The sequence below is a fragment of the Gallus gallus genome, chromosome 1 (genome assembly GCF_016699485.2).
Source record: "Gallus gallus isolate bGalGal1 chromosome 1, bGalGal1.mat.broiler.GRCg7b, whole genome shotgun sequence".
Classification (NCBI taxonomy): Eukaryota; Metazoa; Chordata; class Aves; order Galliformes; family Phasianidae; genus Gallus; species Gallus gallus.
Window position 1 is genome coordinate 189,408,131 of NC_052532.1, and position 16,917 is coordinate 189,425,047.

A 16,917-nucleotide genomic window follows, 5' to 3' on the forward strand; every position below is an offset into this window, starting at 1 on the left:
ATTTGTTCAAGTAAACATATTTAGTCAGCAGCACAACTGGAAATAAACCCCAGCAGCGCTAACCTGAAGCATTCCATCTTAACCTGAAAAGCTCCTGTAACTTTACATAATTAAACACTTGAACTGTAGTGATTTTATGCCTCTACAGATTAAGTTTCTCCTGTAATCATCTCTCTCAGTTTTTTAAAGGTGCATCTTCCTAATTGTTCTAATTAATAGTGTCCAAAATAGAAATCTCCTCATTAAATAAAAAAGAAAGAGCATAAGAGAGTCTACAGGAATATTAGTGGTTATTAAGGTCAGAGATTCATCCATGCAAAATAACTTGAAAACTGAGGCTGAGGCTTCATCATTTTTCTTTCATAAATGACAACAGTTATATGACTGGATCATTTACTTAAAGACAACACTTGAGTCAGGATTAAAAAAAAATTGTAAGAAATCGTTACTATGGAGATTTTAAAATTGTTAATTAAATGTAAAAAGGGACAATCACAGTACATTTTTACCATTTTCAAAAGATCCTAAATAATTTAAGTGTCTCGGGAGTTTGATTCCCCAGCAGGTACAACCCACAACAAGATACTGCATGCTGGTTGTAGACAGTTGATCAACACGGTTTATACTGGTTTTGTTTTGCATTATTGCAAATAGCTATATAATACTAGAATTTTGGAGTTGTATTCTGAAGCAGCCCAGCCCAGGAGAGCATAACACGCATGTAGCTGTATGCAGCTGGACTGCATCTTGTCAACCACTGCAACATATATTCCCACCTATGAATCAAAAGCATCAGGCTTATTTCTGGAAATGTCTTCCAGAGTTAAAGAGGTACTGAATTTATAAGGATGTTGTTTGAAGAGTTAAGGTCATAGCACTAAAATAGCTAACTCTCACTAAATCAGCAACAACAGGGTGCTTTAGTACCCATCAGTGTGAAGAGCAGTACCCAAGCCAGGCACTGTGGTGCCCAGTTTAATATCTTAAATTGCTTCGGAGCTGATGTATGCTCTGTACCTCTGAATACCTAAACACGTTTAGGCACAGATGAGTCTTAAAGTCATTTTTGAAAACGCCACCTTATGGTTTCATTGAGATACTTTACTGAGGCTTATTTTAAACATTTACATTTCATTTTCTAACACTATTTCTCCTTTGTGACTATAGGATGACATTGTTTCCACTTACACTGAATTAGTTGAACATCAGTGTCTCCGATTTTGCTGTTCAAAGATTTGTTCACTTATCCTCTTCCAATGACTTTAAATAGTGCTGTTTAGTGGTGTTAGTTCCTACACATAAGCTTGCTGCTTGTGATTGCACTGTGTAAGAGGCAGGTCCATCCAGATCTTCAATCCATAATATTAATAGGAAAAAATACCAATCTGCTAAAATTCTCATATTGAATATTTAAAATCGTTTACCTAAAAAGACTCACTTTCAATTTTGTAATTGAAATTTTCTAATAAGTAGATGAATCTGACTAAAACAGGAAGAAATCATTTTAAGAACGTGGTTGTGTTTATGAGGGGCAAGCTGAAGACTGGATTTCTTAATCTCTGTCCTTTTTACTGCCTCCTTGATAGATTCCATCTCCAGGTTGTCAGGCATTTCAGAAAGCTCAGAATATGGCTAGATGTTCTTGGGGAGATATAATTCCCCTATTAAACACATGAGATTGCAAATGGGACGATGAGTACTCCTGTATGATGTGAGTTTCAGTAATGATGACAAGAGCCTCCCTGGAAAGTAGGCACTCACAAGTACAGCTACATGCATCATTTTGACAGTAAGCTTGTTCCCAATGGGCTACTGTGTTGGGCTTATATGGCAAGGTTTTGGTAGTGGGGGGCTGAGGCTCCACAAGGGACCTTCTGCAGGTCAGTGCCGAAAGAGGGCAGGAGGTGCTCCACGCACAGAACAGGAGATTCCTGTGGCCCAGGAGAGGCCCACTGTGGAGCAGGCTGTCCCCCTGCACTTCCCATTGCTATAGTCTGCTATTAATAAGCAATAAGCTACATTAATCTCCCTGTTCTAAGTGTCCCTATGCTAAGTTTGTTTCATCTGTGGCAGTAATTGGTGAGTGATCTCAACACATGAGCTTCTCTTTCATTATATTCTCTTCCCTTGTTTGTTGCAGGAGGAGTGAGAGAGCAGTGTGGTGGAGTCATTGGTGCAAAACCAACCCTGTTATTGTGAAGAAAAATCTGCACAGAGAAGGATGCAATTGCAGTGGGCATCAAAGAAGCCCACCATTCACTCCCATTTTGGAATAGCTTCTTGCCACAATCGGTAAAAAGCAATTGGAATCTTCTCAGCTGTTCTTTCATTGCCTGCAGAGGGATCCAAGGGGTCCCTAAAATGAAGTGACCATAAGCAGCAATGCTTAGCGCTGCAGGAACACACTAGTCTGACTGCAGAGACTACTGAGTGTAGTGACTATTGTGTGTTTATGTGGAGAATGTGGGAACATGTGGGAGAAGCAGCTCCACATATCAATCATTAAGGTAATGGATGTTATAGGCACCTTACCCATATCCACTTAATGTGTAGACACTTTAGTACACTTATACGTGTTGCTTTTCTGAATTATTTGTTGCTGAGTCACCCCTGAATATCAGCGAAAATAGCATGCTTCCTGTAAAAGGCTTTGCTCTAGATCCATGTACCAATATTATTCTCTCTCACAGCATTAGTTTTCAGAGAAGCTCTGTGTGATCACTGTTAAGACCCTTTCATAGGCTGGGAAAACAAAACACAAAATCATTAACTACACTGCCGAAGGCTGAAAATCAGTGTCAGTCAGAACTGATCCTGGTTTCAAGAAAGTAATCTTGATTCTAAAAGTAAGCCAAATATTTTCAGTCCAATGACCCAAGCCCCATAGGTAGGATCTGAGCATCCAAAAAAGCCATACTTAAGATGAATAAAATTTTCCCATATTTTTATTTTCCAGAGATGTTCTCTAGCTTTTCTCCCATGACTAGAAAGCATGGTTCCTTCCACTAGATGCATTAAAAAATATTGATGCAATCACACCATTTCATGATCAAAAGCCTAAGAAAAATGTAAATTCCTATGGAAAAAAAACAAAAACAAAAACAAATACAAATCAACAATATTGGAACTGGCTTTTAGCAAAAACTGTTCTGGTAACTGGAGTGCCAAGAGGATTTCACTGAAGACAGGCAAGTCAATTCTGGACAGAACTGAAGTATGTCTTGTGAATGCAGTGCATTTCTCAGCACTTAGTCTTAACAAATACAACATTTTTTTACATAGTGCAGAAACAAAGTCTCTTACTTGTAGAAACACCGTTAGCCTATGAGCCACAATTTTTTTGTCTGACAGTAATCTAATTATACACATAATTGTCAATAATGACAGAGGACAGAATATGAATTCCCTGCTCCATTCACACTTGGTTCTCTCAGAGGAAAACTTACTGCTCCAAAATTCTCTCTCTACTTCTGCCTTCAATGGGACATATTTTCATATTTGATGTTGTACATCAACATAGCACTGTTAATGTCAATTCACATTAACTGATCAAAACCAAACTACTTTCATCCTAAAATTGGAGTATATTCTCCTAGACTGCTAAGCTACATAGGGACCCAGACAGACCACCATAAAAGCAAAGGTTATAAAACCATATTTATTATAGACAAATAAAGATTTGGCCTATGAATTCTCTTTGCCTATTAAGTTAATGAGCCTTGACAAAGCGATCATCTGAGGAGTGGCTGACAAATTATCTGGAGCAGCAATTTGAAAGGAGTTGGCTGGCTTACAAGCATTTCAGTTGGGAGAACAAGACATCATGTTCCTCTTCCTCTGGAATAGTTATTTGTCAAGCCAAATGATTTGAGGTTCACCAGTAGATTCTGAGTATTGGAACACAGACATATGACAATGAGTGCAGTTACCAAAACAAGTGAAGTATCCCTGCAACTTCCTCCACAAGCCTAGGGCTGACAAATTCCAATGAAAAACTATTTCAAGGAAGCCTGCAAGAAGACCAAGAACTCTTCATGTTTGAAGAGAGAGAAGGAAGTAAATAACCTGGAGAAACAGGGACAAATTCAGATAGATAAATGGAGACCTTTCAAGATACTTGGGCAATATTTGGAGATTTTTTTTATACCAGTTTTCAAAAGACATAGTAGTAGCACAGCTGCAGATTCAGAAGAAGGTCTTTGTATGGATTGGCTCTTCCAAATATTCAACTCAACACATCCCTGAGACAACATTACTTTTCTGAAATTTAGGGCTGTGCACAATGAACACTTCTAAAAAATAGCCACTTCAATTAGGTTTAAAATGAGCTTAATACTTCCCTACTATACAGTGTCCAAACGTAAATACTGAGTCTGTTTTGGAGATTGGATTATGGTATATGTCATAATGCTGTCTCTTTCCTCACCAAAGGCATCTTGGTGAAAAATATCTCAAATGGCTTCCTCCATGGTCAATTATTCAGAGTCCAGGGGAAAAGATGACAGCATTTGCGAATATCAAAAATGGTCATATTTTCCATCTAAATGTAATTGCACAGTGGGAAGGAAGAATAAATGATAGCAATCAGTCGCCCCTGTCACAGCATGTAGCAAAGCATATTGCAGAGCATTAAACCATGAATTGTGTCTTTTCTCGTCTTTTTGTTATCTCTGCAGTTTTTGTTGGAACACTGAAGCTGGTTAAATGTACAGGGAATAGGGCTTAATTTTATGTTAAACTGGAATGATGAGAAATAAAACCTTGTTATTAAAGAGAACTGTTAGCTGACATTTGAACAAACCCCTGTTTTTTAAGTCCTGGCGTCAGATCATCAAATGTCTGATGACCAAGTGAGTGTTCAATCACATAATAAAACAAAAGGATGTAGAGAATTACTGGCAGCACAAATGGCCCAGTTCTGCGAGCTTTCCAGGGCTCCACTGATTATTGGCATCTGAGTAGGTGGTCAGCAGGTGGTACCCTTTAAAAAATTCAACCTTTTCCCCCACGCTAACCCCATAGACCTGATAGTCCCAACCATAGAGATAACTTACCGAGCAATGGATTGCACCTGTCTATGGTTAACAAGCTCCATTTACATGGCAACAAATTCCCCTAGAAGCCACTAGTTCCACTTTTAAGTTGTTTTTTTTTTTTTTTTTTCTTTTTAAAATGACCACTGTTGATTAAAGAATACTTTTATAACAACCTCTTCTGTTGTCTGTCTCTAAGCACACAGAAGCATTATGATATAACAAAGTACTTGTGTACCTAAAGGCCTGAAGTCATTTTACTACTTTCTGACTATTCACTTCCTTCAACAATAGCATCTGCAGAGACATTCAGGTATTGTGTACAGATCTACTAGTGCTTAGCACCTTTATAAAATGTTGCCCTTATCAATGTTTTTCCACTATATTTTTACTGGTCTCAACAGCTGGACTAATCACTCTGTGTAGTGATTAAGCATCTTGTTACAAATTCTAGAAGCCACACAGTTTTCATCAGAAGAAACCAACAGCTTCTGTATAGTCCTACCACATCTGCTGCATTCTTCACTAGCAAGTATTACTAGGTTTTTTTAATTTATCTTTCTATTTTATAGTACTGCAATGCCTTTCACAGATGTTTTTCTAATCTCCAGGGTTTCTTTCCTGTTATTGTATCTTACATTGATTTATCATTTTACTTTCCACTCACAAACTTATGCTCTCTTCTTCCCACAGTTCTCTTTTCTTTGAAAAGCAGGTTTTTTTTTTTTTGTAGTAAATGTCTATGATCAAAGTTTCAAATACAATTATTTTTTCTCCTTCTGTAGCATATAAAAGATGGTAGGTTTTTTTCATTTATTATCCTGACAAAGGAAGCACACGATACCTATTTCAAAACTCGTGCCTAACTCTTGACTCCTAGATCCTGTTTGTAAATAGTTTGTTATTACACTAATAAGCGACAGAAGAATACCTGGCTAAGTTATACTAGCATACAGTTTTGAACAGTGTAATTTATTTCTTAACCTTTATCTTGGAGGTAATCGCTGCCTATTTTATAGCAATGTCTTCTATTTTTTCAATTATGGAAATGTTCATTATTGTAGGTTTTATTCACTGTCTTCTAAGAGCACAGCTAGCCTATAGATTGCTAAATTTTAAATGTACTCTCAGCTATGACTTAGTGAGGTAGGTGGTTATTTTTTCTTTTTCTCATTTTCTTTCAATGGCTTATGTAGCTATTCTGTAAACCCAAAGATAGTCAGTGAAAAAACTACGCACAACACAGAAACAAAATGATTGAATTCCAACTAAATTACTACATCTTTCAGTGAAGTCTTAGTCATTTTACATAATTACAGAGAAATGTATACTGAATTAAGTTGTAAAATGTGATCGATACGACATAGCCTATTTTAGAGCACCATTCCAATGGATTAAAACATTGCCTGTAATCATCACTGGATTTTGGATGACCAAAATTATATACCAAAGTAGCATATATCTTCCAGTGGTGCAAATGTGAAAGCATGGTTAAAAATAAGCACAAGCTGTAGAAAAAGATCTATGGTGAAGGTGCAAACTATGAGATAAACCTAGCGATGTTCATGCACTCTAACAAAGGAGGTGAGGAAGAAGCGCATGCAGTACCTGGTGATCTCAGAGTCAGGGAGCAGGCCTATGTGGTAGTGGGGATAGGGAGCTGTAAGAAGGAAGTTTTTGTCACACTCGACAGGGGAATAGTGCCTAGGAGAAGGTGGTTTATCACACAGTTTGTTCACAGTGCTGTAAACAGGTTCAGGAGGCCTGGTGATACAGAGACAAAAGATCAGGTGCATATTAGTGGCTGAGAACATAAAGAAAACACAGCAATAAGTTTAAAAGCATGCACAGCAAATCTGTCAAGATCCTTTTGGTAGGGCTTTTCTGACAAGTGTGCTGTTAAAGGAAACATCAAAATTTGAAACACAGTATTACAGCATATGAGCAGTTGCTTTTACAGACCCAACATAAGTGTGGCATAAAACTGGTTTATGGGAAATGTGGTACTGAAAGGGAATACCTTATCCCCGATGTTTGGTGACAGTTTTTCCCAAATGCTCTGCTTTCTTTCTGGTTTTTTTTTTTTCCTCTTTTTCCTTTTTTTAATCTAACAGCTCTCTGTGATCTTATTAACTTTGTGCATTATTTATGTTACCACTTAGAAGATAATACAATGCTTATTTTCTGAAAAGGGGTATTTTTCACCAGTAACTTAAGATGAAGTACACATTATTTGTTAAAACACCATTCTTCTGCCCCAGCATCCTGAAACTTTACCAGCAGAGCACAGAACAGTCAAAGTGAGCCATATCCTAGAACACGGTAGAGATAGTAACAAAGTATGTAAGCCATTCATCTCACTGGCAGTCAATTCATTTAAAGCAAATTTCATTTGCTCTCTTTACAAATTCAGCCTTCAACATGTGATTATGCACACCACATCTCCAACAGGTAACCTCGTTGACAAGGCTACAGCCATTTCACACTGCAGCTTCAAACCACGGACAGCAGCCTGTGAGGTCAGATACAAGGATTAATGTCCTAAAACTGATACTGAGAGGTCATTTTGTGTTTCTCTTCTGCTGTCTAGAGTCTAGCAGCTTGACAGTGGCAATACTTACCATGAATTTCCCAGGGAGCCCCTGGGGAAATGGGAAGAGGGAATGCAGTACCAGCCTGGGATCCACAGGAGACAGTCAGCAGTTGTCAGAAAAAATGTACCATCTAATACATTTTCTGCCATGCAACTTCTCCAGCTATTGTGTGGGCCCTAGCAGATACCTCTGGGCCTACTGGTATAGTGAAACTTGACTCATAATTTCCTAAGTTTCTGCTCTAAAGAGTGCCAAGATGTAATTGCTGTCATATCCTAGCTTCTGTCAGAAGATCCAGCATATGGCACTGTCTCTGATCACAGCAATATAGCATCAGCCAGATGAAAATCACAAACCTGAAAATACATAGAAGCCAAGCAGTTAATGAAACTCTTTTGGTTCTTCTGGCTCTACTGTGCCTCATATGGGTGTGGTTTTTCTGTGACTTTCACAAGTACCAGAATTTATTATGGCTGTGGATGCACTGGCAGATACAGAGAACACATTTTCCTTTGTTGTTAGTTTCTGGTTTCATCCTTTGGGGGAAAAGGAGTAGCTGCTTTACCGAAAAACTGGTCTCACTTAATGCTAATAAAATTATTCATAGAAATCTGACATACTTTTTGAGAATTCTCTGTGCCTGACTTTCCCAGGGAAAAATTTACAGTTAAAAGATTGGCAATTCAAGGTTATGAACTATCAAAATAGCACAGTTGTAACTCATTTGGTTATAAAGCATTCTGTCAATCATACAGTACACTCCTTTTAAAAATGTACTTACAGCAGCAATTATTTTTTCTGAGTATATTTTACACTTGCCTCAGAGGGGTGAATTTAATAATTTATTTACTAAATCAATTGCTGTTTTCAACACCAAAAATCTACAGGAAAAAAAGAAGACCACACTTCTATTATTTATTTTGTTTTAGACCGGTACCTCCTTTTATGCCCTCAAAAAACACTTTTGTTTTTAGACAATGTATTAAAGAATAAATACAAATATCAAATATAAATGATACCTACTGTGAAAACTGAAGAAATATTGCCCCCGTGCAGGAAGAAGAATACAACCTGTAGATTTCTCTGTAGCTTAAGACACTAACCAGTCCACAAACAACTTGCTTACTTATTAAAGAGAAGTTACTCATCTTTGAGTGGCAGATGACATGAGTGCATTGCTGCCCTTTAAATATATTGTGAATGCTCGAAATACAATTGAGTCAACAGTGAGTGACCATCCCAGCTTGCACTTAGACTCAAATCATGCCATAGCGATGGGTAGATATAAGAGATTGCTACGTTAATGAGTAGTTACAAACTGCTTCCAGAAGCAAAATGAAGAGAAACATTCCTCATCACTCTAGATGATGATCACTGAAATCAATTCCTCCTTTAAACATAAACACACATCACTAACAAATATCATCTCAGAACCCAGAAAATTTTAAAATATTTAGTATTTAGTATTTTGCACTCCTTTCAGTCTTGCTGAATGGAAGGATAACAAAAAAAAAATGGAACAATTCTTTCAAAAGTGACTGTGCTGACATTGCTAGCCCTTGTTGCTATAACACAAATGACACTGACATAGCTAACAATAGACCATCTGTAATTGAGTTGGAGAGAATTCTTGTGGTTAAGGACAGGAATTGAAACTTATCCTTTTAATCCTTTGTTTGGAACAGAATTTCAGGTATAAGTTAACTCAAAATATGAGTGCCCTTATTTTAAAGGCCTATAACTGTACAGATTGTCATAACCATCTACTTGCCATCAGATGTCATTCTTTGTTGTCTTTAAGACCATAGACAGAACATGTTCCTTAGATAACTTCATCCAGACAGATAGGTTGCTGAATGCTAATTTTGCCAATTGCACAGTTGGACTCTGGTTGAACATTGTATTGAAAAAGGAAAAGCAAGTACTTGAAAAATAAGCAGTACACAACATCAAGGGTCCAGGTCAGATCAGTATAAACTTATTTTATCTCTCAGTTTGATTTGCAAATGTGAATTAAGCAGAATAAAAATATCTGAAAGGTGAGATAAATGGCAGAAAAGCAGAAAATGATTAAAATGTACAGGACAGATGACTGTCCTAGTCATAAAACTGTGTTTTATTTAGGCCACTAATCCTTCAAAGTAATACTTGCTGCAGCAGAGTATCTTAAAATCTCCTCCTGACACTTCACCTTCTTCTCTATTCAAACTAGTACTTACCTTCCAGAGCACCTGCCAACTTTGGAAGAGAACAATCCCCACCCCAAAAACAAAAATTAAGAAGACCACTCAGCTTCATTAAATGATTCTCCTAATGCAGTATTTTCTCATGTCATTTCTATTTCTACTTGCTGGTAGGAGAAGAAGGAATTTCTGTCCAATAGAATCAGCCTACCTGGTAAATCCTGTCTCACATTTCTTCTTATCCAGTGCTATGACATAAACAGATTGTCCTCTCTGAGCATGGGATAAGGAGAACATAAAAGACTACTCTTTATTAAGTGTTTCTAATGTCCCATTCTGAAAAAAATGCGAGATCATCTCAACTTTTCTTGCAGAGTAATGAAAAGCCAATCTGAACGTAAATACTGAGGTCTGATTTTATCATTCCTGAAGTGAGTTTTAAATACATGCAGCAGGTCATTTACTATGCCATAACAAACATCTAAAAGATGGCTATGTATTCTTTAAGGACTGAATCACTGCAGTTTATTGCAATTGCATCACTTCTAGATACAGCAGTTACAGCTTCAGAAGGTTTGTTTTAAAATGAATACTAAACAAATGTTGCTATTTTTACCACGAAGAAGGACAAAGAATTGTGTTATAGAATCTACTTTGTCCATTACCTTAATTTTGCATAACATTTATAAATTACACTCTTAAAACGTCAAATAGGGTAAATGTTAATGTATACTTTTTGGATAAATATAACATGTTTTTTTGAGTAATTTTCAAATATGGGTCTACTCTGGAAAATAACTAACTGCTTCTGTAACATCTTAGATCTACTCCCTTTCTGCTCTTAAACTACCTTTTTTTTTCTTCTTTTTTTTTCATATTACATATTACAGTTCTCTGTCTTTATCTGTGAGCTACGTTCTGTGATAAATAAAAGCAACAGCTACTGGCTCTACACAGACAGGAATAATTAAGTTAATATGAGAATCAGGTGTACAACAACAGAGGAAAAGCATCAAAAAACATAAGCAGGAGCATAACTTTTCTTGAGCCTCAGCAGATAATTCACTGACTGGAGAATCGAGCTACTCCATGCCACAAGGTAAGCTTTTAAATGGCAGTTTGAACAGCAGGTAGCAATAAATTACTTTTCTGCTCCCGAAAGTTTGAAAGCTGGGACAGTTAATCAGTACAGACCATAGCTGCAGTGAGGCAAGATCTCTACTGAAAGGTTTGACTAATTGGCGGAACAGCAAACAGCAACAGAGAGGGGTAGCAGATTGATCTGATAACGGATTTATTTCTTTATTTCATAAAAGACTGTGTAAGGAGAGAAAATCTTCCCAGTTGTTTGCAGTCTTTGTTTTTCCTTGTTTGTAACATCACTGTGTTATTATTTCAGTCTGGCTTTACTGCACAACAGACGCTAAAATAAAATGTTCTTACTAGAACTATACCCAGCATCATCCATGGTGCTCAACTGAATTTTAACTTTTTTTGTTAACACATAGCCAACACATAGCATATTAAAAGTGAACAGTTTCATTTTTGGGGTTTTAAAACCTTTTATGATATGGAAAGCAACCAGCTAAGCTCTCATAGCATATTGTGTCTGCAGAATTATAGTAAAGAAATGCTAAATTGAATGCAAGAGAAAATAAATTTCACAATGCTATGTCATCAATAATAATATCTTTTTTTTTTTTCTCAGGAGCAATTCTTAATTGTATTCAAGTTCAATAACAACAAGTAATATATTATTATTGCTAACACATTCCTGTGTTAAGAGTGTGAAAGAGATGTCTTTAAAAGTACATCACCAATAAAACAAAAATCAATGGCAATTTAATGCATTTAAAAGAAATGAAGCCTTCCAGAGCAGTGACTCATATATACGTGTCTTTTGAATTGTTAAGTTTCTCATTCATATGACCTTCTAGGAGAACCATACACCTTCGGTTTACTTAAAACCAAAAGTTGAGTTTTTTTCACTGGCTACGCCCTAGCAATTTGAATAAGACCAAAACACTCACACGTTTATTTCAACTGACGGACAATGTGTGTGAAGTGCTGGAAGAAAATACCTGAAGGACATTAGTCCAGTTCATTCTGGGAGTACTTTTATAATCAGAAAATCATAGAATCATGGAATCATAGAATATCCTGAGTTGGAATGGACCCACAAGTATCACCAAGGACAACTCCTGGCTCCACACAGGACCACTCTGAAATCAGACTGTATGTCTGAGAGCCCAGATGCTTCTTGGACTCTTCTTCCAGTACTCAACCAAACACTCGGTGAAGAACCTTTTCCTGATGTTGAACCTGAAACTCCCCTGACTGACCATAATCAATGGTTTCTCAGCTTGTTCGTTAATAACTGCTATGCTCATGAGCCTTTAAGTTTGCAGCTCTTTTGCAATTGCAAAACAAGTGCTCAATATCATACCAATATTTTAATACTGCAATGAAAATTAAGGATGCCTTGGTATTCTTTGTAATACAATTTAATCATTTTAATCGTGTTTTTGAGTGGAATGGCCTACAAGAAAGTATAACACTATAATTTAGATCTTTTAATATTCTACTCCTACACTCATTAGACTTGCACATTAGGACTTAGGAAACAAAATGACTGCTTAATTTGATAAAACCTCAGTAACAATTTTCTGCTGTAGTAATGGAAAAGAAGGATGCTTCACACAGGAATGGTGAGATGCCAGACTGCAGCCCGCCTGCACTAGTAGCTAGTCTTTTGCAGGGATATTTAGGAAACAAGAACTGTAAAGAACAACTCTTTCCTGCTCAGCTGCTGAAAATTAATAAGTTAGGGACCAGAAGCAAAAGGCAAGCAAGCTGCATTTAGCTGGCCTATCCACTGTGAATTTGTGCACTTATCCGTATTTAAACAGTTAAATTCCAAAGCATAGCAACACCATGTGGCAATGAGTGTTGCAAATCAAGGAAGACTTACCAAAAAATCTCTACCTCTGTGTATCGTAAGTCTGTTACACATTGATAACATAGGGGAACATTTCAAAAACATTTAGTTTTCTCTATTTTAAGCTTACTTAGCAATGTGTTGCAAACTCCCTGCCTTTGAGTTAGAAGTAAGTGTCTGCTATCTTCTCAATGTTATGGGTACTTTTACAGATCTCTATTCTAGTTCTCCCTGACATCTTTCCTCCTATACTGGAATTGTTTATTTTTCTGTCACCTTCATCTGGAGCTATATCCAGGTGAATCCATACAGTATTCAAGAATTGGATGCATCACAGATTCATGCAGAAAAGCAATATGCTTACTACTCGTTTCCTTTCCTATCAGATATTCTAACTACCTTTGTTGTTATTGACTGTTCTTGAGTTATGAGATTACACTGTCACAGAATTAATTACACTTATTCCTGTGTGTCTTTCTTAAGTGGTAATACCTGCTTTAAGAGTCTATGCCCATGGATACATGTGCTCTGTACTTAGCTTCTTTGTGCACTATTAAGCATTATGTACAGTTTCTGTCTGTACTGTAACTGCCAATCCTACTATTTATTTCAAAAATCTCCATGAGAATCTGGACAGAATGGATCACTGGGCTGAGGCCAATGGGGTGAAGCTCAACAAGACCAAGTGCTGGGTCCAACACTTTGGCCACAACAACAACAGGCAATGCTACAGGCTTGGGGCAGAGTGGCTGGAACACTGTGTGGAGGAAATAGACCTGGGGGTGTTGGTTGATGCTTGGCTATACATGAGCCAGCAGTGCGCCCAAGTATCCAAGAAGGCCAATGGCATCCTCGCTTGTATCAGAAACAGCGCTGCCAGCAGAAGCAGGGAAGTGATCATTCCTCTGTACACAGATTGGCTGAGGCCACACCTTGAGTGCTTAAGGCACTTAAGGCCACGCCTTAAGTTGCACCAAGGGAGGTTCAGATTGGATACTAGGAAAAATTTTATTCTCAGAAAGAGTGATATGGCACAGGAAGGTGCTGCCCAGGGAGGTGGTGGAGTCACTGACCCTAAAAGTCTACAAGAAATGTTTAGATGTTGTACTAAGGGACATGGTTTAGTGGGAAATGGTGGTAGGTGGATCGTTGAACGGGATGATCTTGGAGGTCTTTCTCAACCTTGGTGATTCAGTGATTCTATGATTTTCTAAGTCAAGCTCTGAATTATTTATTTATTTGCTTATTTTTAAGAGTTAAGGATTAATTAGATTTCACCAAGACTATTAGAAACAGTCAAATCCTGTTCCTTGAAAATCTGTGACAGGCCCAATGAATATGTGCAGATTACTCAAGACACAATGGATTATGTTCTGACTTGGCAATAAATTTGCTTTAGCATTAATTATTAATAAATCTAAAAGTTAAAGTTATTATTTTAAATAAATTTGGGGTAGTGAGATTAAATTTTAAGCAGAAAATTGTGACTCATTTCTAAAATTTAACAATTATTTAAGATAAAGTCTGTGTACTGAATACATGAAATGTAAAGTAGTTGATGTGTATACAGTATAGGACTAAAAAATACAACGGTGACTTGTTTTTCTCAAAAGTTGTTGACAGGGTTCTATACATAGCCACTGCTAGATGGTAGTATAGTTAAGTGCAGTTGCACAGCAGTTGTCCAATTTAGAGTTATACATCTAATCTTAATTTACTCTTTTTCTAACTGACCATTTAATGTATAATTTAAATAGTATTATTATTATTTTTTTCTATAATTGCTAAGGTTGATAACAAGCTAAACCAAGAAAGAAATGCTACTACAGAACACCGTATTTTGAAATCTGTATCATCATCAGCAGATTGTAAATTCAGTAAATTAAAGAATGAGAGCATGAGATCTCTACCACATGAGAGATGGAGCAACAAGAAGCAGCAGCAGGCTGTCATCCTCCATGATAGGCAATGCAAACTGTGAGCATATAAGAGACTCTCTTCAGGGATCATGTATGTGTCATGCAACCCCAGAAATTTTGAGTTTCCTTACATTATTTTAGAGAGAGATGGCCCTAACTTGACCCTGCAGCATCTTATTAGCAACCTTTCCTATACACTCTGTACCTCTGTTCCTTATCCCTGTCCTCTTTTGCAACTGTCAATTGTCCCAAAACTCACGTGTCAGTGTCTGAGGGAGCTGCTGGTTCAGCAGAACTGAAATTAATTGCTGCTGTTCTTTATGATACTTTTCACTATTGCTTCCTCATGTCTCTTCCTCCATTTCTCACTTACGTCCTTCCTTGTCTTAAATTTGGTTGCCCAACAAATAGTCCTCTCTGCCGGTGGTTTCCATTCTCACAGTGACAACTTCTCATGCATTTTCACACCCAATCTCACTGTAATTCCTTGCCAAAAACACTCCTTCCATTCCTCTCGTCTCTTCAAAGTTCACATCTGACAGGACTGGGCATCCAAAGCATGTGTCAAAAAAGCTTTATGAAATAAGTAAAGATAAAGCTTTGGCCATATAATGATGTGCTCAGTCGTGCTGGCTTTTTAAACAATCTAGTCAGAACTGCAAAGTTATGAGAAGGTTTGCTATGCTGCAGTATGAGGGCAGAATCTGAAATAGTTCTACTATATAATTGCATTTTTTTTTTCCCCAAAGACTTAAATTTATTGACATTTAGACAGATTTTCAGAAATGTAGTGGAAATACTGCATGGATTGAACTTCACCATCTCCCAGATTTCAACAGCCTCGTGCTACATATGGGCTATTACAGTATTTAAAATACATCATCATGATTTTTAACATCAACTAAGCCATGTAATTCTTCCCGCTGTCCTTAAATAATGAAGCTGTTATGATTTAAATTATATACATTTCAATTTGATAATAGAGGTCAATTAAATTTTCTTTAAAAATAATAGCTGCAATTTATACTAGATTTTAAAACAAAATTAATATGCCACCTTTGCTATCCCTAGAGAAACAAATCCAGCCTCAGGAAAAAAGAAAAAAAAAAAAAAAAGCATTAAAATACTAGCTGGAACTACTAATCTACCAAAGTTATAAATGATTTAATAGGAAGAATAAATAAAATTATCAGTCTCCCCATGCTACTATATGTAATCCATCCTCTTTAAGGCAGATGACAAGCTGAATTTAGGTTAGGCACAGTAATTCGATTTTACAGAGCTGGTAGTACATGCCACATTCATATAACTGCACCAGCATACTTCTACATAACTTTTATTCATCTCTCATATCATAATATCTAGTCAAAAACATGGTGTAAAATTCACAATTTAAAAGCCCTACCTACTTCAATGATCTTTTTCATCTGGGAGACATGAACTTCAATTCTGTTCCCTGAAAAAAACTAGCAGGAAATGCAGCTAACTCCTTTTGGCACATATACCCTTTTCAAAAATGCAGTGTTATGTCAATGGATAATCTAAGCAAATGCATTCAGTATCCCAAAGGAATACTACTAAAATCTGCAGTTCTTTTTCCCTACTTTTGCACTCATCAAAAGCCAAAACCATTGTTAAAAAAAACTGCTGATAGTTTTATAACACAAAGAGCTTTTTTTTTTTTTTTTTTTTTTTTTTTTTTGGTAATGTTTTAATCCTGAACAGTCAGATATGTGCTTAAATACACCTTTAAAGGTGTTTCTATAAAATATCCTCAATTCAACCAGCAGGTTTTTGTAAGCTACCAAGAAACAGTGGAGGAATACTACTTTCAATACAGGGAAAATTTCCCATAAGACTTACTTCTAATGGTTCTCTGTTTTCTCCCTCCCAACACCCAGCACCTCCTCCTCATCCAGAAAATGTTATTTTGCAAAGATCCATATAAAAGAAATCAAATATGCTTTCCAGAGCAAAACAGATATCTCAGACAGTTTTTCCATCCTGGAATTTTTAAGGTCTACCCAGAGTTAAATGCTAAAGTGATTTTTTATCTATTGAAGTACAATAGTTTGATGCTGCTATTTTCTGAAATTAAAGAAGTAAAAAGAATAGCAGTTCCCTTATTTTATGCATCTTTTGCCCACATTGTTTGTTAAAGCCAGAAAGAATCACCATCTAAAACTATGGGATTTTTAGACTATAATTTCATTTTTTTCTTGACTTGGAAAGGCAGATGTGCTAAAGAGT

General features: G+C 36.7%; 1 protein-coding gene across 35 annotated transcripts in view; it reads right to left on the reverse strand.

Moving 5' to 3' along the window:
• DLG2 (discs large MAGUK scaffold protein 2) overlaps positions 1-16,917 on the reverse strand; it is a 999,237-nt gene that overhangs the window by 257,695 nt on the left and 724,625 nt on the right. For 23 of the 35 annotated variants that reach the window (XM_040647185.2, XM_040647172.2, XM_025146908.3 and 20 more), the window contains one exon: positions 6,642-6,797. The exons of the other annotated variants lie outside the window; for them this stretch is intronic. In XM_040647185.2, the coding sequence (XP_040503119.1) occupies positions 6,642-6,797 (156 nt within the window). The remainder of the gene's footprint in view (positions 1-6,641; positions 6,798-16,917) is intronic. 35 annotated transcript variants of the gene reach the window in all.